The sequence below is a fragment of the Sorex fumeus genome, unplaced genomic scaffold, assembly GCF_029834395.1.
Source record: "Sorex fumeus unplaced genomic scaffold, SorFum_2.1 ptg000052l, whole genome shotgun sequence".
NCBI lineage: Eukaryota > Metazoa > Chordata > Mammalia > Eulipotyphla > Soricidae > Sorex > Sorex fumeus.
In genome coordinates, this window is record NW_026606109.1 from 1074625 (window position 1) to 1100780 (window position 26156).

At 62.0% G+C, this 26156-nt stretch overlaps 1 protein-coding gene across 1 annotated transcript in view; it reads right to left on the minus strand.

Annotated features, from left to right (window-relative positions):
- Positions 1-7264: 7264 nt before the first annotated feature.
- AFDN (afadin, adherens junction formation factor) overlaps positions 7265-26156 on the minus strand; it is a 98323-nt gene continuing 79431 nt past the window's right edge. The window contains 12 exon segments of the mRNA XM_056124888.1: positions 7265-8779; positions 9380-9464; positions 12032-12317; positions 14817-14945; positions 19343-19783; positions 19785-20294; positions 21463-21648; positions 22094-22185; positions 22608-22802; positions 24395-24513; positions 24809-24882; positions 25076-25141. Coding sequence (XP_055980863.1) covers positions 8626-8779; positions 9380-9464; positions 12032-12317; positions 14817-14945; positions 19343-19783; positions 19785-20294; positions 21463-21648; positions 22094-22185; positions 22608-22802; positions 24395-24513; positions 24809-24882; positions 25076-25141 — 2337 coding nt within the window. The 3' untranslated portion in view covers positions 7265-8625.

Sequence of the window (26156 nt, forward strand, 5' to 3'; positions counted from 1 at the left end):
ACCAGATGGTCAGACTTCTTTGTCAAGATCATGAACGATCGGTTTGAGGCCCCTCATGTTCCCGGAGCGAACAGATGCCATTGGGCTACACTAGCACGCGACAGGGACAAAAGGAGACGTTACTGGCGCCCGCTCGAGCAAATCGACGACTAACGGGAAGTTAAGTTTTTTTAAGTTAAAGTAGTTACAATATTTGATTACATTTAACATTTGAACACCCATCCCACCACCATGACGCCTTCCCACCACCATAGTATGGAAGTTTCCATCCCGAACTCCAACCCCTGCCCCAAAGCAGAAATCCGAAATAATTTATTTTGTATTGTTTGTTATGAATAAACCACTGAAAATGCTCGACGTTTTTATTTTAGGGGAGTGTGTGTGTGAAGATCGTAGTATTTCGCACTTCCCTCTAAGGGTGGTCGCCTTCTACGTGAAACCCCAACAAGTGTGGCGCGCTCCTCTCGGAGTGTGAGTGGTGTGAGGTATGAGATGTCCAGGAACGGGTTCATTCGTGGGTGAGGCTCGTCCAGAGCGTGTGGAGAGTGGCCGTGAGCGTGGCGGCAGCTGGGTTCTGGAGGGTTTTGGCTGCCGGTGCTGGTGGATGGGGCGGGGAGGAGTCTCACACGCCCCCCTCTGAGATGCCTGGAATGAAACCGGCTGGCACCGGCTGAGGCAGTGCCGAGCTGTGCTCCCTTCTGAGAGATCCTTCCCTTTCTCGATATGTTCTTCTTCTCCGTCTATAGAGTCGTCTGTGAATCAAATCTCTGCCTTAGGTCCAGGCTCCAGTTTCCACAGAAGGGGAAAGAGCTGACAGCGGGAGGAGCCAGGCCCAGGAGACGGCTGTGGCTGGGAGGTCACCTGGCTGGCCACACCTGTCCCCGCCTCCCTCCCCGCCGGAAGCCTCCAGGCAGGGCACCGGTTTGATGTCCAGGTCATAAAAATCTGTCTGCTTAGGTAGGTCTGAAAGTGAGGGCTGCCCCCCCGTGCTCGGGACAAGGGCCAAAGTGATCATGGGAAACCTCTTTCCGCGGACACCTCTGGGGTGAGCTGTGAGGAGCACTGAGCAGTGAGGCAAAGGGGAGTCACGGAATGCGAAGAGACCAAGAAAGCAGCCCACCCGTGCTCGCGGACTGACCCCTGCACCCACACGCAGGATCCAGGTACCAGATGCAGTGGGAAGGCGAGGACTGGGGACCAGCCGGAGGGGCGGGGCTTGGACGGGAGGGGCGGGGCTCGGGCAGGAGGGGCGGGGCTCAGAGAGGGGCGGGGCTCGAGCCGGAGGGGCGGGGCTCAGAGAGGGGCGGGGCTTGGACGGGAGGGGCGGGGCTCGGGCAGGAGGGGCGGGGCTCAGAGAGGGGCGGGGCTCGGGCCGGAGGGGCGGGGCTCAGATAGGAGGGGCGGGGCTCGGGCCGAAGGGGCGGGGCTCGGACGGGAGGGGCGGGGCTCAGAGAGGGGGCGGTCTAGGAGGGACGGGACTGGGGAGGGGGGCTCGGAGAGGGGCGGGGCTCAGAGAGGGGCGGGGCTCGAACCGGAGGGGCGGGACTCAGCTAGAAGGGGCGGGGCTCGGGCCGGGACTCAGATAGGAGGGGCGGGGCTCGGACGGGAGGGGCGGGGCTCAGAGAAGGGGCGGGCTAGGAGGGACGGGACTCGGAGAGGGGCGGGGCTCAGACAGGGGCGGGGCTCGGGAGGGAGGGGCGGGGCTCGGAGAGGGGCGGGGCTCTGAAGAGAGGGGCGGGGCTAAGAGAGGGGCGGGGCTCGGGCCGGAGGGCAGCGTCGAGTCCAGCCACGCGCAGAGGCGAGGTCTCCGGGAGACTGAACCGGCGAGTATCGGGCTCTGAAGCCAGTGCCCAGTGACGGGCAGTGAGGTCCAAAGAGGGACGCAGACCCCGAGACGCATCAGCGCCTACGCGACACCCAGGCACGCGCCCAGGCCCCACGCGGGGCCCCTGGCCAGTCCCGCGGCCGCTGGGCGGTGGCCGGGACGCCCCCAACCGCCGCCCACCGCCAGCCAGCCGCCTCCCACTCTCCGGTCCGGCACCTGGGCCCGCCCTGGACCCCAAGCCTGACCTCGGCCTCGACCCCGACCCCGACCCCGACCCGGACCCGGACCCCGACCCGGACCCAGACCCAGACCCGGACCCCAAATCCGACCCCTCCCCAGTCCCCGTTCCAGTTCCTGGACCTGACCCGGGTCCCTTCCCTGACCCTGACCCCGACTCCGACACCGACACCGACACCGACCCCGACCCCGAAACTGACACGGACTCGGAACAGGAGCCCGATCCAGAACCAGAACCAGCCCCGACCCAGGAGCCCGACCCGGGTCCTGACCCACACCCGACCCGGAGCCCAGACCAGAGTTCCGACCACGGCCCGGACCTGCACCCCGCCTCGTGAGGCTGCCTCGGGGGCTGGAGGCTGAGGCCGGACAGTGTGCGCCCCCACGCGCCGCTCCTCCCCTGCACCCCTCCCTCCACGGCTGCCCCTCCCCACGCCCCTCCCCTGCCCACGCCCCTCCCCAGCCCACGCCCCTGCCCTGCCCACACCCCTCCTGCCCCGCCCCTGCCCATGCCCCGCCCCCGCGCACGCCCCTCCCCTGACCGCCCCCTCCCTGGGCCCCTCCCCTACACAGGTGCCTCCACGCGCCTGCGCACCCGTCCCTGGGCGTGGCCTGATCCCTCCTCCAGAAGCTCCTCCCGACCAAAGGACCTTGCAGATGCTCCCAGCTTGCTCTCGAAGGCCCTAGGCGTGTCCTGCGTCCCGCACTGCTCAGGCAAGCGGGGGCTGCGTTGGGAAAGAGCCGGGAGAGGGGCCGGCGGGCCAGGAGCGCTGACCCTCGGCCAGGTGCGCCCGCCTGGGCGGTCTGGGGCCCGGACAGCGGCACGTGAGGGGGAGCGGGGGACAGGCCGCAGCTCCCCTGCGTCCCGCTCTCGGGCCCGCCCTGAATCAGGAGCAGGCCCGTGGGGGTGGGCAGTCACAAGCCCCTCTCCCCCCAGCCGGCTTCCGTTTCTCTCGGGATGGGTCCACTGTGCTGGTGCCTCATGTACTAGCCTCCAGCTAAAGGGAACATCCTTCCAGAAGCACCTTCCAGGAAGGCCAAGCAGCAGCCGCAGAGCCCCAGCAGGCGCAGGGGTGGGCGGGGCGTGGGCACGGGGCGTGGCTATCCGGCAGGTGGGCGGGGCGTGGGTACGGGGCGGGGCTATCCGGCAGGGTGGGCGGGGCATGGGGACGGGGCATGGCATTAAGCAGGATGGGCGGGGCATGATCTATCAGGCGTGGTGGGTGGGGCATGGGGACGGGACATGGCTATCAGGCAGGGTAGGCGGGGTATGGGCGCGGGGGCGTGGCTATCAGGCAGGGTGGGCGGGGCGTGGGGGCTATCTATCAGGCAGGGTGGGTGGGGCGGGACTAAGTGGCGGGAGTGGGCAGGGCGGAGGCAGCGCTATCAGGCAGGGTGGGCGGGGCATGGGGACGGGGCGTGGCTATCAGGCAGGGTGGGCGGGGCATGGGGGACGGGGCGTGGCTATCAGGCAGGGTGGGCGGGGCATGGGGACGGGGCGTGGCTATCAGGCAGGGTGGGCGGGGCATGGGAACGGGGCGCGGCTATCAGGCAGGGCGGGCGGGGCATGGGGACGGGGCGTGGCTATCAGGCAGGGTGGGCGGGGCATGGGGACGAGGCGCGGCTATCAGGCAGGGTGGGCGGGGCATGGGGACGGGGCGTGGCTATCAGGCAGGGCGGGCGGGGCATGGGGACGGGGCGTGGCTATCAGGCAGGGTGGGCGGGGCATGGGGACGGGGCGTGGCTATCAGGCAGGGCGGGCGGGGCATGGGGACGGGGCGTGGCTATCAGGCAGGGCGGGCGGGGCATGGGGACGGGGCGCGGCTATCAGGCAGGGCGGGCGGGGCATGGGGATGGGGCGTGGCTATCAGGCAGGGCGGGCGGGGCATGGGGACGGGGCGTGGCTATCAGGCAGGGTGGGCGGGGCATGGGGACGGGGCGCGGCTATCAGGCAGGGTGGGCGGGGCATGGGGACGGGGCGTGGCTATCAGGCAGGGTGGGCGGGGCATGGGGACGGGGCGTGGCTATCAGGCAGGGCGGGCGGGGCATGGGGACGGGGCGTGGCTATCAGGCAGGGCGGGCGGGGCATGGGGACGGGGCGTGGCTATCAGGCAGGGTGGGCGGGGCATGGGGACGGGGCGTGGCTATCAGGCAGGGCGGGCGGGGCATGGGGACGGGGCGTGGCTATCAGGCAGGGTGGGCGGGGCATGGGGACGGGGCGTGGCTATCAGGCAGGGTGGGCGGGGCATGGGGACGGGGCGTGGCTATCAGGCAGGGTGGGCGGGGCATGGGGACGGGGCGTGGCTATCAGGCAGGGTGGGCGGGGCATGGGGACGGGGCGTGGCTATCAGGCAGGGTGGGCGGGGCGTGCGGAATAGGCTCTGAGTCAGGGTGAGGCAGCGTGGCAGGGGCGTGACTATAAGGCCGGGATGAGGGGGGCCTACTGGAGTAGGGTGGGCCTACGGGGCAGGGCCAGAACAGGGTTGTGTGGGCAGCCGCGTGGCTGAGTCCAGGGCGGGGGTCGCGATGCGGGTGTGGGCCAAGGCCAGGGCTTATGGGGCAGGGATGGGTGCGGGCGCACTAGGCCTGGCCTGTGCAGGAGGCGGGTGGGGTGTGGGTGGGCACTTCCCGCTACCCACCCCCTGGTGCTGCTGGTTGGCGGTTCCTGCTGTCCCCTGGGCGTCCCCCAGCTCTGCGGAAGGACACTGACCCCAGGCCGTGCGCAAGGGAGTGTCTCTGGGAAGAGCCTGGACGGGTGGGGCTGTCCGGGCCAGCCCCAGCCCCGGCTCTGCTGTAGGCGTCGCCAGGAGGGCACCCTCTGCAACGCGAGAGCTAGTTGCCTGCAGAGGGGGTTGCCCCGCAGCCCAGCCCCTTCAGTGGAGGTACCCTATGCCCCACCCCAGGTGGGGTGTCTGCCGTACAGGCCTCAGTGGGGAGCAGCTTGGGAACTTAATCAGTTGATTACTGTAAGGGGGTCACAGGTGAGACCAGCCCTGAGGACGCAGGGACCAGCCCCCACTCCGCACGCCCCTCTGAGGGGCCCATTCTGAGCCCGCCTCCCCTTCCTCCTTTAGATTGTTTGGGAAGGGGGCGGGAGCCGCCGTCAGGGGGGGCTGGTGTGTGGGATGTGCCCTCACCGAAGGCCCTGGACCCCCAACCCCACCGCCACCTTGTCACTCGAATGAATGTCACTCGAATGAATGGTGCTGGGGGGCACGCTTCGCTTGCTACTTCCTTGGTTTCAGGGTCACACTGGTGGCGCCCAGCTCTGGACTCGGGAGCGGGCACGTGCGAGCGGAACTCGAGCCCTCTTGGGCCCTGCGGCACAGCACAGTATGGAGCCGTTTCTTCTGTCTGGGCCTTTACCTCTGACGACACTGCTGACCACTGTTCCCACGCACACTGCGGGCCCCGGGAGGACTGGCCAGGAAGTGGATTTGGCTCTGAGCTCAGCACCGCCACGCACTCTCAGCCAATGAAGGGCCTGAAGGTCGGGTCCCGCGGAGCGGAGCCAGCACTGCCCGGCCTTCCCGCACACTGTTCTCTCACGGGTGAGGCTCGGGCCTCCAGAGAGTCCAGCTGGGGTGCCCCCTACCCCAACCCTCACCCCCACTGTCCTGAAGCAGCGAGCGGTGTGTATGTGCAGGCCTGCTCTCAGCACTCCAGACTGAGCTCAGTGTCAGGCCCCTCCCATGAGCCTGGGGCCTGTCTGGGCCTCGTGGGGTGGTTAGAGAGGCCCCAGAATTTGGTGCTCGACTCCACGCCAGCCTGCCTGGGTGGTGGAGGGGCTGCAGGGCAGAGGTGGGTGCTGGCAATCTGCCCCTCGTAGTCCTGGCCTGAGACCCCCCAGGGCCAGGACTTCCTCCACCTGTAAAATCGAAGGGTGTGCACGGTCAGGGCTAGGGGAGCAAATGGAAGTGGGCTCCGGTGGCCTGGGGCCCCTGTGTCTCCTCACTCAAGCGCCCAAACCCCCCAGGGGTGCTCACCCCCAGATGAGACTGAGCAGCACCCCCAGGCACTGACACCAGAGTGTCTGCTCCTGGGGGAAGTGCCCAATGAGGCCGGGTGCAGAGGCCTGGGGCCTGGGAACTGCGCGCGCGCGCACACACACACACACACACACACACACACACACACACACACACACACACACCCAGGGCAGGGCACGGGGCTCCCCTGTGAAATCCTGTTTGGGAGGCGCTAGGGCCTGCAGCCCTCACCTCCCCTGGGCCCTCTTAGTCCCTTTGGACCTTCTGCCCAGCTGATTAGTGTCCGCTCCGCCATGTGATGCACCAGACATGCCCATCTCCTCTCCCTCCTATCCCAAATCCCCTCCCTCACCCCTGCTCTCAATCCCAGCCCCTTCCACAACCCCATCCTGCCCTACATGGAGTCGGGGTGGTGAATGTGGCCCCAAAGTTCGTGGGCTAGCCTGGGGCCAGGGCCAGGTGGAGGGAGGTCACAGGAATCACGGCCCAAGTCTGTTGGGGAAAGTAGGCCACCCTGCACCTGGCTGGGCAAGGGGCCGACTAGAGGGCCAGCGGGCTTGGGGCAGGGCTGAACGTACGGGTGTGCAAGTTAAAGGGACTGAGGAAGCGGGCGTGGAGGCACCAAAAGGGGCTGAGTGGGCGGGGGACAGCTCTGATTCTGATGCCAGCTGAAGGGTCTAGTGCAGGCGCCCACAGTGCCACCAGGCGACGCTGACAGAGCAGCACCGTGTCCGAAGCACTGCACAGGGTACCACCAGGGGCTCCAGTCTCCCACGGATGGCTGCTGCTTTTGATGCAAGAACACAAGGACCGTCCCTGGCCACAACTCTACCGGGCAGAAACCTCCCTCCGCCGGGCTCCTCATGCTCTGGCTCCCACTTTACTGGGTCTGCTCAGGTCTATGCTTTCAAATCCCAAACTGAAGTCAGATCTGATTTCACTGATTTAGATGCAGGCTCGAATGATACACAAGCCTTGGAAGCAGCAGACCACGGGAGGCCGCCTGTGAAAGAAACCTGTCGGGGCCAGAAGGAACATGCCTGGGCAGCTGCCGTGACGCCCAGGACACCCGCTCCCCCCCAGTCCCCCACCGCCCCCCACTTGGCTGCCCCCCCAGCAGTTGGGGGCGGGGCCTTCGCCGGGCCCCTGCACGAGCAGAGGCTGTGCTGTGCCAGACCAGCAGCCACGCCCCTGAAGGAACTGCCGAGACACGGAAATACATATAAAGTTTATTAAAAATAGGTCGCCAAATACAGTAGAAATGGACAAGACAGCAGTTTGGTGTTTTTCCATAGGAACGCAGTTCCGCAAAGCTCGCTCGCTCACAATCAAGTCATCCCGCACGGCCTGCCCCCACGGGCACTCAGCCCCAGCCCTGCCCGCAGACACCGCCCAGGGTGTGTTCTCTGGGGACATAACAGTAGTTTCTGTAGAGAGAGTGGACGCAGTCCCCCAGAGGCTGCTGTGTCCTCAAGTGCTGGGTACAGCCTGCTTCCCTGAGTGCCCCTGGAAAAGCAGGCAGGCCTGGCACGCGGCCTCACAACACGAGGCAAGGGTCCAAGCACACTTTCAAAGAAGAACCCGGCAGACAAAACTATGTACACTCGCAGTTTTAATGATCTATCATACAACTCGTATTAAAGTGATTCTGAGGCGGGTGCTTCCATTTGAAAGTGTGCACGTTTTCCTAACAGACACCCAGGGCAGAGAACAGTACGGTAAAGAAAAACCACCTCAACCCAGCAGGGCTTTGTCAAACAGGAAATCTGCTCATAATCACAAAGTGACTTACCATTGTAACATCACACAATCTACAACACAGTGAGGTCCGTCTCCCCAACATCAGTCACAAATTCATAGCTGAAGAAACAACAGTGGTAACTAATAATCAACAGAAGAAAATTAAATAGCTCTATGAGAAGGTGAAAGACTGGCTGGAACGGCCACACGCGTTTCCGTGACAGCTGGGCACCCCACCCGTCGAGGTGCTTGGCTCCGCTCACAGCAAGGCCCAATCAGAGCCGGCCCTGGATTCCCGGGCCGGATTTCCAATCCCGTTAGCTACAGCTCACTTTCTAGTGGGACTGCCGTGTTCAAGACCACGAGAAAGTTACTAATCTAACAACATTCAGGAATTTACAACAGTAAAATTTTCTAAAGGTAAATCTTCGAGGTTTTCTCTTGGAGAATTCTTTAGAATCCCACACCTGGAGTGGATCGGGGAGCCTGTACCTGTAAGGGTGACCCTGCGGCCACTCCCAGAGGGAGGACCTGAGTGCAAACGTGTGCCAGGTCAGTTCCAGCCAGTGTCCGACAGGAGAGAAGGTGTGGAGAGGGAAGCAGCCCCTCGTCCCACAAACGCCGCCCCCCCGCCCCCCGTTTGTCCCCTGGGAACTCAAGACTCTAAAAAGAAACTAACACAAAGCTTTCTTCATGTGAGCCAGTTAAGAATTTAGACAGTACTGAAGTGTATAAATGATAATTTCTTGGAAAATAAAATAAGCTTTCTGGGATCGGGATCTGGATCCCGGCGCTGAGAGCAGAGGTGGAGGGGTTGTGCGCGCCTGGCACCCCTCACTTGGTGTTCAGCTCCTGTTCCAGTTCCGTCAGTTTCCGGGACGCTTTCACTTTATCCGACACGTCCTGACCTTGTGAGAAGAGACGCTGGCGCTCTTTGAACGTCAAGTTTTCAGGTGCTCCAGGACTTCCAGGTGGACCTGTCTCTTGGCTGCAGAAGATAAAGCAGAGGGGATTGTCCCTCAGGACGGCACAGCGACTGTCCGCAGACCCGAAGACTCCCGGGAAGAGGGGAGCAGGCTTGTTCTCGCCAGGCCCCAGAGCAGGAACAGGCAGTGTTCCCCTGAGCAGCGAACAGGCTAGCTGGTGCTCTAGTCACAGGCACTGCTCGGAGCCCACCGAGCCGTCCTCTGCGCATGTCACGTGAGAGCCATGGAAAGGACCGCATCCTGGGAGCCCTGATCCCTGCACAGATCAGAGTGGCCTCAACCAACAAGCCCAAGGAAACGCCCGGTCCCAGTGAGATGCAGTGAGCCACTTCGAGCTCACTGCTGTAGAACTGCTGGGTCCGTGCACGCCAGCCTCAACCCCAGGGGAGGGCGTGCGAGAAAACACAAGGGCCCACAAACCACTGTGCCAAGCCGAGTCTGTCCCTGGGGTCTCAGGTGGGTCGGAAACAGCAGTGCACGCATTATGTCCGCTCAAAACAGAACCCGGGCCGCGGTCCGCAACACCAACCACCACACCTGCACCCAGGGAACTGGAGTCACTTAGCCCTGCCCCACTCAGGCAACAGCGGGGCGGCACCTACCTTCTACACAGCTTCTCTCTGGGGTCCCGATGCACCTCATGGGCGCCGAGCAAGGCCCCTGTGGAGCCCATGTAAGAGTTTGGTCCTTCAGCAGAAAAAAGAAGAAAGAGTTAAAGTCCTGGTGCAAGACGCGGGGCCCAGGGAAGCCCGAGTCCGAGCTCAGAGGCAGGAGGCTGCTGCTGGCCCACTAGCCTGGACCTACCCTGGGTGGTCTGTGCAAGCCCATCCCTGCCAGAGGAGAGGCTCAAATGCTCCGAGGCCCTCAGAGGAACCTCACGGGAGCGGCCTGCCAGGTGCTGCCCCACCAACAAGCCCTCCTCCAGGGCCTCAAGACCAGAAGCGGCCAGAGCAGCACGTCCTCCCATGCTCAGACTCCTCTCCCTGCGCAAACTAGCCCAGCCTCCTGCCTCAGGGCCGGCCCAGCCTTGAGGAAGTGACAGCAGCAGCTCCCAAATCGACCCAGGACTGCAGGAAGAGAAGAGAAGGCAGACAGAAGTGTGAGCACATCCAAGCAGAAGCGGACGCTGCCGGAGGACTACGTCTCAGTGAGGCCTTGACGCCCTGACCTGGTCAAGTGTGTCCTGGCACACTGCTATAGCCACGGCATCTGTACATGCATGCACGCAGCTCAGAAACCCCTCCCAGAGTCAGCACACACCAACTGCGCTGCGTCTGTGCGAGGGAGTCAGCAGGCCGCCAAGTCCTGACACTACCAACATCAAAACACGGTCCTTTCAGACACGTGGCACAAAACTGAATTCTGCCCTTTGCTGATTAACGCTCTGGGCCAGACCTCGGCCTGCTGGTGGCCACCTCCATGCTGGGTGAGTGGGACCTAAGAATGCCAGCGCACACGCATCCACCAGGGCCAAAAGGAGCCTGAACTCCGGTCCCGGCTCACGGCCTCCAGGGTGGCCCTGTACAGTGCTATCTGTACTGCACAAGTCTTGACGTTTTAATTCCCATTTTTTAAATTTAGTTTGTTATAAAGAGGCATGCATCTTTTGAACTTTGTATTAATATCTGCTTCTTCCACTGGTAAAAAGTTCTCCAACTGCAATGTTCAGAGTCAATCAGAATAGCAAGGGCTTTCGGCTACCAATGTATGCGTCAGCGCCACCGTGGAGGCACCTTAACGTGCTGGAGCCAAGATGCGTTTTGAACGCTATGGTAAGAACCCCTGGCCCCGTCTGTGGCACGCAGTGGAAGAAGCAAGGGCAGCCCCAGCAGCACACTCTTCTGGAGTCTTGCGGCAGGAGACAGCCCAGCACCGAGAGGCACGAGGTCAGTGAGCGGACTCGGCTGCAGGCAGAGTCCAACTTCACGCGGAGTTGTCCAAGAAGCATGGGCAGGGAGAAGCGGGTCGGCCAGCTCCTCTGCAGTACTTCCGGGTGAGACAGAACCAGGGTTAGTAGGATGACCGAAAGCTGAAGGTTACGAGGGGACCAAAGATACCACGCTCCCTCGCCTCTCTTTGAGCAGCGCTGTGGGGACTCAGCAAAGCCTCCGACATGAGCTTGGGAGGGGCCAGGGAGGCTGCTCACAGGTCCTGTCTCTCCTGGCCTCTAGAGGTGGTCAGGGGGTTGTCACAGGGCTCAGGGTGCGCCAACCTAAGCATTTTATATGGAACCCCCACGATGGCCTAACGGGGGACAGAGACTCAGCAAAATGCTTCAATTAAGTGAGTCCAGCGACCTGTGCATCCCTGGCAGTGCAGAACAGAGCCCTGAGTCACTCATGGCGACTCTGAGCCCGGTGACAAGGCTAACTCTATCGCCAGTCCACCTCGGGAGGGAAGTGGGGCCGGGCACTTCTGCTTCCACGGCCTGTAGGTGGGACAGGCGGCAGGGCGCCAGGCTCTGCTGTCTACACTGAGGCCCAGAATAGAGGTCTACCAGGCCTGGCCACCAATACCGGGTTGCACCGGTGGGGTCTAAGGCACAGAGAGGAAGGGGTCACCTCACACTGCTGGCAGGAGCAGCACACCCTGAGCACTGTGCCAGAGGGAACCTCCCATGAGCCATCACGGTCTGCGGCAGAGGCTGGAGCGCCAAGGCCATGCGGATTAGGAGCGAGGACTGGCACGCCACGAGGCTGTTAGTAAGCAGGGCCACTCTGGACAGGCTCACACGCCTGCTGGTCCGAATGGGGGGAGGGAGGGGGGCGGGGAGGGAGGGGGAGGCCCAGACCAACAGTACTTGGAGTGAGGGTGCTGGCCGGCAGCTGGCAGAGGGAACTTTTGCAAGGACAGAATCGATCGGCATCTCCGTCACCGAGAAGCATGATTGAGAGGTAGGGAGAGGCAATCACACGCCAAGACTAGTGACGAGGGCCCAGTTCCCAGAGAGCGGATCATGGTGGGCCACGTTTGCCGGTGGGGCCTCGTGAGCCTGTGATTGGTCAGCAGGCAGCGGGGAGGGGCGCGGGTGCGGTTACCTCGACCTCTGGAGTGGCCGAGCTGGAAGAAGGTGGGCTTTTGTGGAGGGGGCGGGGGCTGGCCTGCTCTGTGGGCAGTACTGTTGGCACTGGCCGAGGGGGGCTGGAAGGATTTGGAGAGAAAGATGCCATCGGAGGCCGGGCGCGGCTGCGGCTTAAAGGCGGCAGGAGGAAGGTGCCCGGGAGGCTTCCTCGTGCGGGAGGACTGATCCTGACCTGCTGGGCCGCAGTCCTCCTCCTCCTCCTCCTCGTTGTAAGCCACGAACTTGGCGGTGTACAGAGAGTCGGGGGAGAGGGCCTGAGTGTGGAGGTAGGAGGCGGCCCGCTGGGGCGGGGGAGGAGGGTGGGCCGCGGGGCCAGGGGGGGTGGGCTCATAGCCCCGCGGGAGCGGAGGGCGGCAGAGGCCCGGCTCCTCGGCTTCCAGCAGCCGGCGCTCAGCCTCCTCGTGCTGTCGGCGCCTCTCGGCTTCCAGGCGGCTGTAATACCCTTCTTCCTGTCGCCGCTGCAGGCGGGAGGAGACAAAAGCGCAGAGGTCAGAGGTCAGGTGCGAAAGGCCAGCCTCAGAGGGCCCCCTGCACCCAGGACCGAAGGCGCCCCCTCGAGGACGGACGCCTGGCAAGGCCCCCGCCGTCCTCATCCCACCGGCCCCAGACTCGGCCCGCGGCTGCGCCCCCTTTCTGGCCAGGGACGTCGCTGACTTACCTGGCAGCGTCAAGGCAAGCAAAGGCTCTGCCCTGGCTGCTCAGCGGCCGAGTCCGGAGCTGGCCTGGGGGCCCCGCCCCAAGAGCGGGCAGAGCGGCGCTTCCCCTGAGAAGAGCCACCGCCCATTCTTCACATTCCTCCTTCCCCAAACCTCGCCCAGCCCAAGCAGCCAGCCGCAGCGGCCCCCACACCGGAAGGAGAGACCAGCGCGGACAGTGACAGCAGAGTCCGATGTATTTGCACACTCACTGTACAAGTCTGCGACACACAGCTGCACAACTACAGGCAACAGGTTCAAGTCTCATAACATCGAGAAGGAAACAGCACAGTTGGGTTAAATATAGACAAAGTTTCAGAACAAAGGGAAAGGAAGTGGGAAAAAGGACAAGAGAGTGGCCGGACGACAGCCTGACGGCTGAGAGCAGGCGCAGGGTGGGGCGCGGAAGCTCCTTCTCAGGGGTCAGTTCGCAGAGGGGGCTGCAGACCAAGGGCTTTGTCCTGCGTCCGTGTCTGCGTGTGCTTTCTCCGACTCCCTCCAGGCCCACATCTGCACCACCACAACACCCTCCACGTACACAGACAGCTCAAAGCACACACATGCACACCCGGACACAACACGCCATACACAACACACCCATCACACCCATACCACACGCGCACATCACACTGTGCTCCAGCACCACACACACATGCATGCCAACACGCCCTATGTGCTCCATCCGTACACACATGCACGTCCCCACTCTCCATCCCTGCAGGCACACACCACTACACGTTCCATCCCTACAAGCAAACACACCCCCGCTCTGCTCCACCCTGTACACATACACAACCCCACTCTGCCTCCATCCCTGCACACATACACCCCCACTCTGCTTCCATCCCTGTGGGCACAGGTGAGCACGTGATGACCAGTGCTTCACCGTCCAGAGGAGAAGAGTCAGAGCAGGAAAGGCAGCCCTGCTCCAGCCCACACCTGGGTCGCCTGGATGTGCTCTGTCGCTAGTGACAGCCTGAGGACAAGACTTGTCCACCTCGGGTTCTGCAGAGCCTGCACTGGCTCAGGTGCAGGAGTCCCAGCTGAACGCAAACACTAGTCACATGAGACCAGATGTGTCTGTCGCTGTGCCCCTACGAGCACACACAAGTACATGCCGAGAGACAGTCCCACCCCACACACTCAGGGCTTGTAGTTCTACAGCAAATCACACCCATCTGCTTTGGACGCTGTATGGAAAAGTTATTTGGCTCCTTTGGAGACAGCCACCCAAGTCTAGCGTCACAGCACGGGCACAGGAGAGCATCACGGGCTGCCACACCAGCACCGGCTCCCTGCTCCAGCAGCTGCGCTGAGGTGGTCCCGATGGCCATGCCAAGGTCCCAGGGTGTGGCTCGGCGCATGGATACATGAGCCCGGCTGCTTCCCAGGGCCCACCCACAGGAGAGCAGCCCTGGGCCCGCCTCCGTGGGCCAAGCAGGAGGCCACTGCAGAGGCTGTTCAGAAATGACAGAGAACAGACACAGACGGGAAGAAGGGCCAGTCTAGAGTGCGTGGAAATCGCTGGTTTCAGAACAGGTCTGTGTCCTCACAGGAGCTGTTCCACCTTCATGGAAATGAGTGCCATCTTCCCTACGCACCTAGCTCTTCGTCACTCCGTATCTAACAGGTGGCATCGCTACAGAAAGCACCCGAGGGTCTTGGGGGAGAAGGGTCAAGGCGGTGTGCCACAACTGGGACCTGCTGGGCTACGGGAACAGGACAGCTCACACAGCCCTGCTTCCCCGGCGGCCGTGGAGGCCTTAGCACTTCCCCTTCACAGAAGGGAAGGGACAGAGGGTGGCGGCACCCGTGCAGGAGAGCACCGGGTGAGGAGCCATGCAGAGGCCCGTCTCCCAGTGCACCGAGGGAGACAGCTGTCCTAGGAATCAGGAAGAGTCCCTGAATAGCAGCCCACAGCGGACCCGGGAAACTGACTTCAGAGAGGGGCTCGCACTGAGTGCAGGTGTCCCGGATGACGTCTAGCTGGGCCACGCCAGGGGCGAACGTACTCGCAGTGCTGCAGGTCCACTAACTGCGCCGGTTTCTGGCGCCTCCACCCCGCCCGTGTGCACAGGCCCATCGGCAGGCAGCAGAGAGGCAGAGGCAGCGCAGGGAAGGTTGGGTCCAGCCACCAAAGCGCGGGAGCCAGCAGGCCCTGTCTACACCCGCCACGTCGCAGGCACGGAGCGGGGCCCAGGGCCCTGGCAGTTAAGGCTGGGCTACACTGTGGCACGCGAGCGGCACTCAGAGGACCAGGACCTTTTCCTCGGCGTCACGCCGGCCACGCTCCTCCTCCTGCTGACGGCGCTCCTCGTCCAGCCGCACACGGTCGTCTGCCTCCCGCTGCTGCATCTCCTCCAGTTGCTGCTGCCGCCGCCGCTCCTCGTCCTGCAACTGACAGCGCACGATCCTTGGTTCCCGCCCGCCCGCCCAGCTGCCTGTGCAAGGCGCACACACACACACACACACACACACACACACACAAGAGTGCAGACGGTGAGGGCACTGTGGGACAGCACGCACACCCAGGCTCCAGTGCTCTTGCTCCAGGCTGGGCCCTGGCACTGGGCTTGGCCCTGCCAGCCCAAGAGGGCCCAAAGGGGCCGTGGCTCCAAAACCCTAGTGATGCACTGGCCAGCTCTGGTCAGGGACAGGACACACAGGACAGCAGCCACCAGGGAGTGCTCCCTTGTTGCAAGGGCCCAGCCCACGAGCTCTCTGGGAACCCTGTCCTGGATCTGACGCAGAAACTCCTTCCGTCTCGGGGCAGCACCAACCGGAGTCACAGAACTGGACTCAGCCTTCGGTGGGGACCTTCCTCCTCCTCTGCGGCCACCTGCCTCCCCACAGCACCATCACTGCAGACACTGCCAGGCCGGTCTCGAAAGCAAAGCGGATGGACATGCGTGCTGCCGCCTCGGCCCTGTCCTGGGAGGCGTCAGCGCCTCGGCCCTTCCACGCAGCCCTCACTTCAGGCGGTGGGCGCCTGAGATGGTAGCAAGGAAGCAGGGAAACACGAACGGCCAGCGGGGGGGCACAGCCATGCTCGTGCGGATGAAGACCCTACTGACTGCGTGCTATGGAGTGACAGCGGAGCCCCCCAGCTCCAGGGCAAGACCCCACTGACACCCTCCTGGGGCATGCTCTCAGGCCACTGGGCTGGCACCTTAGCCTTGCTCACAGCGAACAGAAGACAGCAACTGCCCCTGAATCATGTCTGGTCCTTTTTCCTACAGCCCCAGGAACCTGAGCACTCTGTCCTCGCTCGCTGCCTGTGCTGGAGAGCCAAGAAGTGCCTGAGCCGGGAGCTGTTTGTCTGCAGAGTACGGATGCCCCGGAGTCCGCAGCAGAGCTCTCTCTCCAGAAATGCTCCTCCAGTCTCGGGAGGCTCTGCAGGGGTGGCTGGGGGCTTGGGGATACATGCACCCCACGAGGAGCCCACGGCAGGAAGGGAAAGTCCCATGGGCTCAGCCCCCAACGGAGGGACAGCCATCAGAATCTCAGTTACAGGTACAGTTCCCACAAAAACGGGACCCCGGAAAAGAGCCTCAAGATAGCACCTGAGAGCCGCCATTTTCCAGGGGAGGAGGCCCGGCCCGGCGTCCCACGCTTCCCAGAGCTGACTGCCCGCCGGCAGCTGTGCCGAGCACTCATGGGCCCAGCAGAGGGGCAGAGCGCTGGACCCCGGGCTCCTGCTGGTGAGCCTCACAGTCTTCTCATCTCAAAGTCAACTTCTATTCTCACAAACACAAATCAGGAGCTTGGGGTCAGAGGTCAGGCACGGGAGCACATGCTGGTGGGCACCCAAGGCCATGGACGTGGCTTGCGTGTTCCCTGAAAATCACTGCAGGCACCCCCTTTTTTTTCTCTCTACAAAGACAGTTATGAGACGAAAGACTTTCGTCGTTTCTCCAAATAGCAACTCCTCATGCCACCATGTCGCAGGCTCAGAACCGGTCACATCAGACAGAATGACTCAAGGTGAGGGCAGGAGGTCACGGCTGGAGGGGTGAGCTCGCTGGCTGCATGTCAGGAGGGGGCGCTGCCGTGGGGGAACCGCTAGAAGCCGGGAGAGGGTGGCTCCCCCTGGGAGCAGGGCAAGCGGGGACTCTGAGGGCCAGCCCATGCTTCACCCTCGGGCTCCTTTTCTCTTTTAGGGCAAAGGGGGCTCTGCCAACTCTCACACCTGGGTGTGGACTATGGCCCCCAAGACAGATCGGCGGAACCAGGCCGGAAGCCTGCCCGTGGCCACACCCCAACCCTCTCCAACGCCCATGCGGACCCAGGGTGGGCGCCTGTGTGGTGGCTGGGCACCTGTGCGGGTGGCGTGTACACGTCCTTGAGGGCGTGGGGTCCCTCCCCGCACTATGGCAGGAGCTCGAAAACATGAGCTCGGAAAACTGCAAGGAGCCCAGCTCCCTCCGACACTGGAGGCCCAGGTGTGTCACCCTCACTGGCAGCAGAGCAGAGGCAACAGAGTGGACTGGGGTGCAGTCCAACTTGCACCCCTGCCTCTGCAGTGACTCGGGCAGGAGAGGGTGCACCAGCTGGCCACGCAGCTGGGGGGTCAGGGCTGATTTGGCATGGAACACCCCACAAAATGGGGACAGTCAGAAAGACTAACAATAGCCCAAACCACGAAAGCTACCCATCTCCCCAGGACTCCGGAGTCTCCATGTGTCCCTAAAAGAAAAACCCTTTGACCACTGCCCAGGCCTCAATGCCCCAGGGTGGCTCAGCTGCGGGGACTGTGGGAACTGCCGGGGCTGCGCCAGCTTCAGGGTACAGTGCTGAGGCCACGTTCCCAGAGAACACGAGAAAGACTTCCAGGTGAGCACATGGGCTGGAGCTGGGGTGGCTGTGATGGGGTGGGCTCTGGGGTGAGTGGCGGGGGCACAGCAGGGACACTGCTAAGGAAAATGGAAGCGCTGGATGAACAGCCCAGGCCGTTCTGGTGCTGTTGTGGCTGAAATGCCCTTGCTAGAGTCTATCCTGTGACACTGGCCTCCCGTCACCAAACCTCTCTCCTCCGCACGTGTTCGGGACGGGGTCGAAATACACAGAAGTGGGTTTGGTTTGTGACTGAAACGGAGAAAGGTCAGACCATAACAAACAGTAACACTGAGAATGAAGGGGGAAAAGCAAAGAGGAACTAAATCTAGAGACACTGAGGCATGCTTCTCATCACGGGCCCACGGCCCGACAGGCGCCCGGATGGCAGCTCCCGAGGACAGACCGGCACAGAGAGAACAGCAAGACAGAAGGACCAAAGGCAAAGAAACACGAACATACCAAATCTAGAACAGAGATTGCTGGCATAGCAGTCTGCTGCAGCTACCGGAGAGGAAAAGAGAAAGGGGGTGAGACAGCGTTAGCTTTCCCGGCTGTGACAGCGTGCAGCAGCCCTGCTCTGAGGCCCCACGGACGGACACCCAAGGCTGCAGGCAGCAGCGAGGCAGGTCTGCGGAAGGAGGGCAGCCCCCTGCCCTCAGACTCGTGGGCACTGGGCCAAGTCCTCGGACGTGAGAGTGAAGTTCCGGGAGCAGCTCTCGGGAGGCAGCAGCTCAGCGTTCAGGGACGGGGTATCTAGTCACGGCCCAGAAGGGCCGGAGGCTTCGACCCTCCACAAGGACTGAGACATGAAAAGAAATGCCCTCGCCATCTTCTCTCTGGCAAAAGGCAGTCACAACACAGCCCCTCTGCCGGGGGGCTGGGGGTGGGCACGCCCTTAGCACGCCTGTAGGCCATGGCCAGAGCAAGGGTGCGTTCTGCCCAGAGGGGCCCAAATGCTCCCGCAGGCCAGAGTGCTGAGCAGTGTGAGTTGCCCAAGAACCCGCTGCCGAGCCTCTAGCAGGAATCAGAGCTGATGGTGCCCACAGAGCAGTGCTTCGCAGAGCGAGCCACGGGGCTGGTGTGCCCACTTACAAGTACTATGCGGGTGTGAACGCACTCGGGGGGATGGCTCTTTCCAGGAACCAAAGAGCGGGATCCTCCCTGCCGTCTGTGTCCTCGCTGATAACCAACTACTGGGTACCAACAGGCGGAGGACCAATGTCCCGCATGCCGGACCCGGCTTCAGATTTCTAGCGCAGACAGCACCAAATGGCACTGGGGATAGAAATGAGACCCAAGAGTAAAGGCTCCCTTTCCTGCTACTGCTTCTCAGGAAAAGAAAGGAAAAATACCAATAAAACTCAGAATCACAAACTGGCCCAAGCCACTCTGCGCGCTCCATGGGCACCGGGACACCGACTGCACCGACCCGTGGAACTTGCGTGCTCTGCCTCCTCGGTCTGAGAGAAAGCCACTTCCTAAATCTGGAGGAGGCACAGAACCCGAGGTCCTGAGCCACGTGCCTCTCCTGCCGTCACTGGTCGTGTGCCGGAGACACACACCTGCCTCACCACTGTATCCCTGGCGACCGGCCCCCCGTTATGGACGAGCCCGTGGCACAGGCAGGACTGGGTCAAGGGAGCTTGGCCCCGGTGGAGGGCTGGGGCAGCCCCAGGCGCCCCAGTACCAGCTGGCGCCAGCCTCCACGGGGCTCTGGCTGGCTCTGGGCAACAGCTCGTCAGGAGCGGGCTTCCTCTGGGGAGCCGTGATGGGAAGGAAGGCGGAGATGCGTGGGCGCCGCCTGCCACCTCCCCGGGGCCACACGCCCAACTCTGCAGCCGGGCCAGCCCAGCTCCTGCCGCCTGCTCACCCTGGACCCCAGGCCCCCCCCGCCCCCCCGCCCCCGGTGCCGAGCTCTGTGCTCGGCGCCCACCCGCCTCTCTCCCCTGTACCCGTGCTCTGCGCTCGGCCTCCAGGCGCTGCATGATCAGCACGGTGTCCACGTCCTCCTCCTCCTCCTCCTCGTCGTCCTCATCCTTCTGCTTCGACTCCTGCAGCCGCTTCTGGAACTGCCACTCCAGCATGAGCTTGCGCAGGCGGTCGCTCTCCTCGGCGCTGCGCGTGGCCTTGCTCTGCAGCTCCTGGATCTCGCGGCTCAGCATGTCCACGATGTGCAGCTGCTGCTGCTTCTCCAGCTTCTCCTTGGCGTCGCGCTTCCAGGGATCCGGGGACAGGCTGTCGCCCGAGGCCAGCTCCTCCTTGCTGATGGTGATGTACTGCAGGTCCCGGCGCTCGATCGTGCGGGGCTGCTGCTGGGGCTGCAGCTCCCGGATGACCGTCTCCGGAGGCCTGGGCAGCGCCGCGGGCTTCTCGGGCCGGGCGGGGGGCGCGGGGGGGCGCGGGCGCCGGGGCGGGGTGCAGGGCCTGCGTGCGCATCTGGCCCAGCTTCCGCTCCTGCTCGCGCCGCTTCCGCTCCCGCTCCTCCTCCAGCCGGGCCTTCTCCTTCTCGTACCAGCGCTGCTGCTCCTCCCGCTTCTTGCGCTCGGCCGGCGCGGGGCCCAGCTGGCTCGCGGGGGGCGGCGGGAGGGGCAGGTCCAGGGCCACCCCGTCCAGGTCATAGTGCGCGGGGGGCGGCGGGGGCGGCGGGGGCAGGTCTGTCCGGAGAGGCTGGGACAGCGCCACCGGAGGGGCCGGCACCAGGGCGGGCGTCTTCCAGCGGCCCGGGCCGCTTTTGGTGAGTGTGGAGGCCGGGGTGCTGGGCTTGGAGGAGTGGTCCAGGTGCTCCTGGCTGGACGCGCTGGAGCCCAGCGAGGAGCTCTGGGTGACCCACAGGTCACTGTCCATCTGGTGCTCCAGGCCGCAGGCTCTGTCTTCCCGCAGCTCCTCCTGTGAGCGCGTCACCCGCTGTGGGGAGAGAGGGAGAGATGGGGCTGCAGCAAGGACACGCAGCCGGGGGGGGGGGGGGGGGGGGGGGGGGGGAGGGCACGGGCACAGCCCTGGCACTGCTCCTGCCCAACTGGGGTGAGCGCTTTGCCCCGGGGGAACAGCCAAGGAGTGGGGGCTCAGGAACTTCCTCGAGAGGGCACGGCCGCAAGGAGGAGAGGGGAGGAGAGCAGCTGCCTCAGGGTGGGTGTGACTGGGCCTGGCTCCTACGCAGGACCCCTGGCCCCAGTGCCCCACGTGGCCTGGCACGCAGGCTCAGGGCTGTGCGGTGCACCGGCACCGCAAGCAGCCTTTGCGGAGGGTGGGGACCACGGTGCGGATGGGAGGGAAGCGAGCGAGCGAGAGTGGGAGGGGAGTATGCACCAGGCAAGAGTGTAGAGAAGAATGCGAGGAAAGAGGGAAGAGGGGCGGGAGCAACAGCACGGCGTTTGCCTGGCACGCGGCCGGCTCGGGTTCGATTCCCAGCATCCCACAGGCTATCTTGAGACCGCCAGGGGTAATTCCTGAGTGCAGAGCCAAGAGGAACCCCTGTGCATTGCCGGTGTGATCCCAAAAAGGAGAGAGAGAGAGAGAGAGAGAGAGAAAGAGAGAGAGAAGGAAGAAAGGGAAGTATACACGAAGGAAGAGCACAGGGGAAGAAAGTGTGAGGACAGAGTGTGCTTCAGGGAAGATCAGATGAGTGAAGAGAGTGTGTGGGAAGTGTGAGGGAAGAAAGTGAGGGAAGAGTGGGAAGGGAATGAGTGTGAGAGGAGCGAGAGGAAAGTCTGTGTGAGGGAGGAGGGTGTGAGGGAAGAGCGTGAGGAAGTCTGAGTGAGGGGAGCCTGTGGTTGGGAAGGACAGAAGGCGCCGCTGTGCCGAGTGCACCATCCACCCTGCTGGCTGGCAGGAGCAGGGCACCATGCCAGAAGAGCTCCCCTTCCTGCCTGCCCGCCCATCTCCTACTCCTGGGAAGGCACCCTACAAGCCTCTGGCGCTGGAGTCTCAAGTCGGGAGAAGTCACGGCTCGGGAGGAAAGAGAAACCAGCAGGGCCGTCTCTTGGCCAAGCATCCAGCCTTGCGGGAACGGCAGGGCAGGCCGGACCCTCACCTGACCGTCTGTGTGTGCATGTGGGGCTCATGCACCCCTCACCTGACGCGCGGAATGGGAGTCACTGACGTCTGTGAGCATGGGAGCCTTGTCCTCATAGTTTGGCCACTGGTTCTGGGGAGGCGCCGTGCGGTCCTGGGCCCTGGAGGCGGGGAAGGTGAAGTACTCCCGGGTGTAGGTCTGCGTGGGGATGGGGTAGGCCTCGGGCCGAGGTGGAGGGGTTTGTTCCTACAGATGGGGCGAGGGGGAGGCATCACTGGGCAGCCAGCACAGCAGATCTGCCTGTGGCTCTAGGACACCACACAGCTTCACCAACCGCTCAGACCGAGTCAAGACCACAGTCCCAAACGGACCGACTGGCTTACCGCTCCTTCCAGAAGACTCCCTCACACCAACCCCCTCAAAGCTGTCTTCTCCAAGGGAACAGAGAGAAAATGACCTCAAGCTGAATGGAGGCTACTGCTCCCTGGATCACTCCAGCCCCCGCCCCCCAGGCCCACAATATGACCCATTCTGGAAAGTGCTGACGGAAGTGCTGATTCTATACTGAGAATGAGTCGTCCTCTGCTTGCGCTAATTAACTTCAAACCACTTTACTCAAGAACTGAACAACAAAGCCTTTCAGTACTCAAAGCAGTGAATGTTTCCATAGTAACAAGGTCAGTGGTCCCACCTCAGAGCACAGGTTCCCGGTGGAGACAGAGGTGATCTTGGCGGTTGCTCCAGGGGCGTACGCACTCTTCCCTCCGGGGCTGGGAAGCTGGTCTGCAGGAGAGCGGGGAAAGGAGCTCTGAAGTCACGAGACACGCTTGCCCCAGAACTGCGTGACCAGACCCCCAAACTTTGCTCCGCTTCCACCTGAGTCACCTCTGAAAGCCCCTCCACTCCCAGACAACCTCAAGGGCCCACTTAGAGTGGCAAAGGGCCTCCAGTGCCCAGCCTAGCATGTGGCTCTGCTCGGAAGAAAAGAGGGATTGAGCTATAAGTCATGCAACACCAATGGCCACGACGATTCAGGAACCCATCGGGAGGCGCACTCATGGGCCAACTCATGGGTTTATAGGTCCACCAGGACGTGCCCCACACCACACAGCACCCCCACCCTGCTACCCACGGCCAGACTGACTCATGGACCCCATAGGACAAGCACCCCCACTCTCCAGGGCCGTACACAGCCCGGGGCTCACTTGCAACATTAGGGCTGGAACGGTGGTCAGCCCTGTTCTTCATCAGCCTGTCCTCGCCCGGCAATTTCTTGGGCTCAGTGTACTCTGTCCAGGGCAGCTGCGGACTTTCCGGGGACCCGTTGGGTGCTGAGTTGTTGTAGAGCTCAAAGCCTTCACTCTTGGGACGGGGCTTCCCCGAGCCTCGGCGATCTGCAACTGATGGCACACAATCAATCTGCCACTGACAGCACACACTCCATCTGCCAGACAGCACACACTCAGTCTACCACAGACTGCACACACTCATCTGCCACTGAGAGCACATATGGGATCTATAACTGAGAGCACACACTCGCTGGTGGGGCCACAAGACCCCAGGCTGAGAAACTTGTCCTTAACTCAGAAGGGACAGAAGTCCTTTGCAGAAGGAAGGAGATTTGTTTTTAGGAAGCAGAGAGGCAAGATCCCTCCCTTACTGCGTAGATGGGGAGAAATGTTCTTCCAAAGCTGATCTTCTCATGGGGTCAGAGAGAAGGTACAGTGGGTAGGGGACTCACTCTTGGGTCGCGGCTTGCATGCGGCCAACCTGGGTTAGAACCCTGGCATCCCGTATGACCCCCCAGGTCCCACCAGCATTGAGTCTTGGGTTCAGATTCAGGAGTAATCCCTGAGCATCGCCAAAGAACACAAACACAAAACAAAGTTGGCCTTCTCACACACTGGCTTGCCTCAGGTACTGAATTCAAAAACTTTTTTGTTTCATCTTTTGGGACCACGCTCAGCAGTGCTCAGGGCTTACTCCAAGCTCTGTGCTCAGGAATCACTCTTGGCGGGGTTCAGGGGATACTGGGAACTGGGGATCAAAACTGGATGGGCTGCACGCAAGGCAAAGAATTTAACCCTTACCTGCTGTTCAGTCTCTCCAACCCAATAAAACAACTTCTAAACCATATCTACGAGTTGCCAGTTCTTCAGGGCTGATCTCACCCTGAGTAGCCAACATCTGAACATGTGATTCATGTTTAATTTTGCAGCTGTCCACCTTCCAGACCCTGATCTCTTACCTACTTTGGCCAATCTCCCTTGGATTCCTCACACGTCACCTAGCTCCTTCCTGAAGCCATACTGTCTGCCATTATTACTCAGCCCTATGCCAAGTGCCACGTAAGCAACAAAGACGCCAGAGGCCCAGTCAGACCAGAGCGTAACACTCAGATGGCCTTGCTGTTTCAACAAAGAGAAGGCCAACTTTCGGTGCTTCTGTGGTATTGCGGAGACATCAGGCCCAGGGGGGTGGTGTGCCCAGCGCACAGGCTGAGTGGCGAGCTTGCACACAGTGGCCCAAAGCTGAGACTGAGCTCCTGAGGTGACCAGCAGGTACGCTATGTGGGTTCCCCAGGGCTCTAGTGCCCCAGCACTAACATTAGTGGGGTATCCCCAGCTGATCCCTTCCTTGTGACCAGAGCCGGGGCCCACTGACAAGAGTGCCCTGTGCCCTATGACACCCCACCCCCCCCACACACACACGATGGCTTGTTCTGCCATGCTCCAGCCCACACAAGCTGCCAATACTCGTGCCCATCACCCCCACATTGCCTTGCTGCTGGCCCTCTCCATGACCGAGAGAGACCAGGCAGCTGTGCAGAGGGCGAGTGCAGGCAATCCATGGGGGTGCTTTGTCCGCACCCAGCTGGGTCCCCGCCTCTTGGTCTCTAGCACAGCAACCTGAGAGCTACAGTAGCCCCCTCCATCATTTCTGGGGTCACTGCAGCACAGGAGGCAGTCACAAGGTCCCGGGCTCCCCTTACCTCTCTGCATCATGGGGGACGGCTGGTTGAGCAGGGTGGCGAGGCCGTGGTAGATGGCTCCTTGCTTGGCCACTTCCAGTGTGACCACGGAACTGGTCCTGGTCATGAGCTCTGCAGCCCTGGAGGGAGTGCCCAGGCGTGGGCTGTCACCATGCTCCCAGGACCCCACGGCCTGCCCATAGCCCAGAGACCACCTCTAAAGATCCTCGCACAACTGGATTGGCTGTCAGAGCACGAAGATGTCCTGCTCTTTCAGGAAGTGCTGGGTGTTTAAATGCTTCAACTGAAATATTCACCTAAAGAGCAGTCTCGTACGGTTTCAACTCACACAGGGGCACCTCATAAAGCACTGCTTCTCATCTGGTTTCAAAATTCAATTCCCTAAAAACCAAGCTTTAACCATAGCCAACATACCTTTCCTGAGAGAGTCCTACCAGACTTCGCCCATCCACACTGAGGAGCTGGTCGCCTGCAGCCAGGCGTCCATCCTGTGCACATACAAAAGCACACATCTGTGGCGGTGGGTGTGCAGGGGGGGAGAAGGGCAGGGGGCAGGGGGCAGGGGGCAGGGGCTGGGCAGAAGACCAAGGGCCTCGCTGAGAGCTGCCGGTACCAGGAAGAGCCATCGGACTGGGGCTGGGCCTGGTGGCAGGCACCAGAAGGGGATGAGGCTGCACTCACCACATCAGCTGCGCCTCCTTTCACGACCGACTTGACATAGATTCCCAGTTTATCCTGACCTGCACCCTAAGAAAAGAAAGCAGAAGGGGTCATTTAAAAGACAGTAAGCAGCAATGTTCAAAGGAGAACAAAAACTTAAGCACAGGCAGATACAGAGAACTAACAGAGTCCTGCTTTGTTCCTTGTTTTTACATGAAAATTCAGAAGACTAAAACCACATAAAAAGTTCATACTCTGATAAACAGCAACTGGGAATGAGTCTGTTTCGCGTTTCCAGAAAGAGAAAAAAGACGCCTGAGAATCAGTTACCCACTAACAAGTTAAACAAGTTAGCTGGTCAGCTAATGAGAAAAGTGTCAGGGAGAGCAGAGGGCCCAACACACTCTTCAACACACAGGAGCACAACGGTGTATATACCCCAGCACACATGTGCACCCTGGCACATTCGTATGCAGCCCAGCACACATACATGCCCTAGCATATACATATGAACCCTGGTACACACACAAGCACCCTGGCATACACACATGTACCCCAGCACACGCGCGCGCACACACACACACACACCAGTACACATACCCATGGACCCCAGCACAACCACACACCCCAGCACACACACAGGTACCCCAGCAGACACATATGAATAAATATTCCAGCACACATACATACACCCTGACACACACATATACCCTGCACACACACAAATAAATATCTCAGCACACACACATGAATAAACATCCCAGCATACATGCGCACGCACACACACACACACACACCCTGAGACACACTGGGTCCCCAGTACACGCACACATACACATATATGTGTGCACACAGCATGGCATGTACACCCTGGCACAGTGCTTCCCTGATGTCTTCTTTAGACGGGAAGAGTACATGTGGATAGGTATCAGGTGCCCCTGACCAGGACACCTGCCTTGTCCTGGGAGGAAAAGTACTTCCAGGGCTAGACTGTGACCCAGGATCCCAGTATCACCACCTCTGCCCAGGCAGTTCACCATGGACACAAAAATAGGCACCTTGGGGGATTTCGAGGGTACCACTGGAGGAAGTGATCATCTTC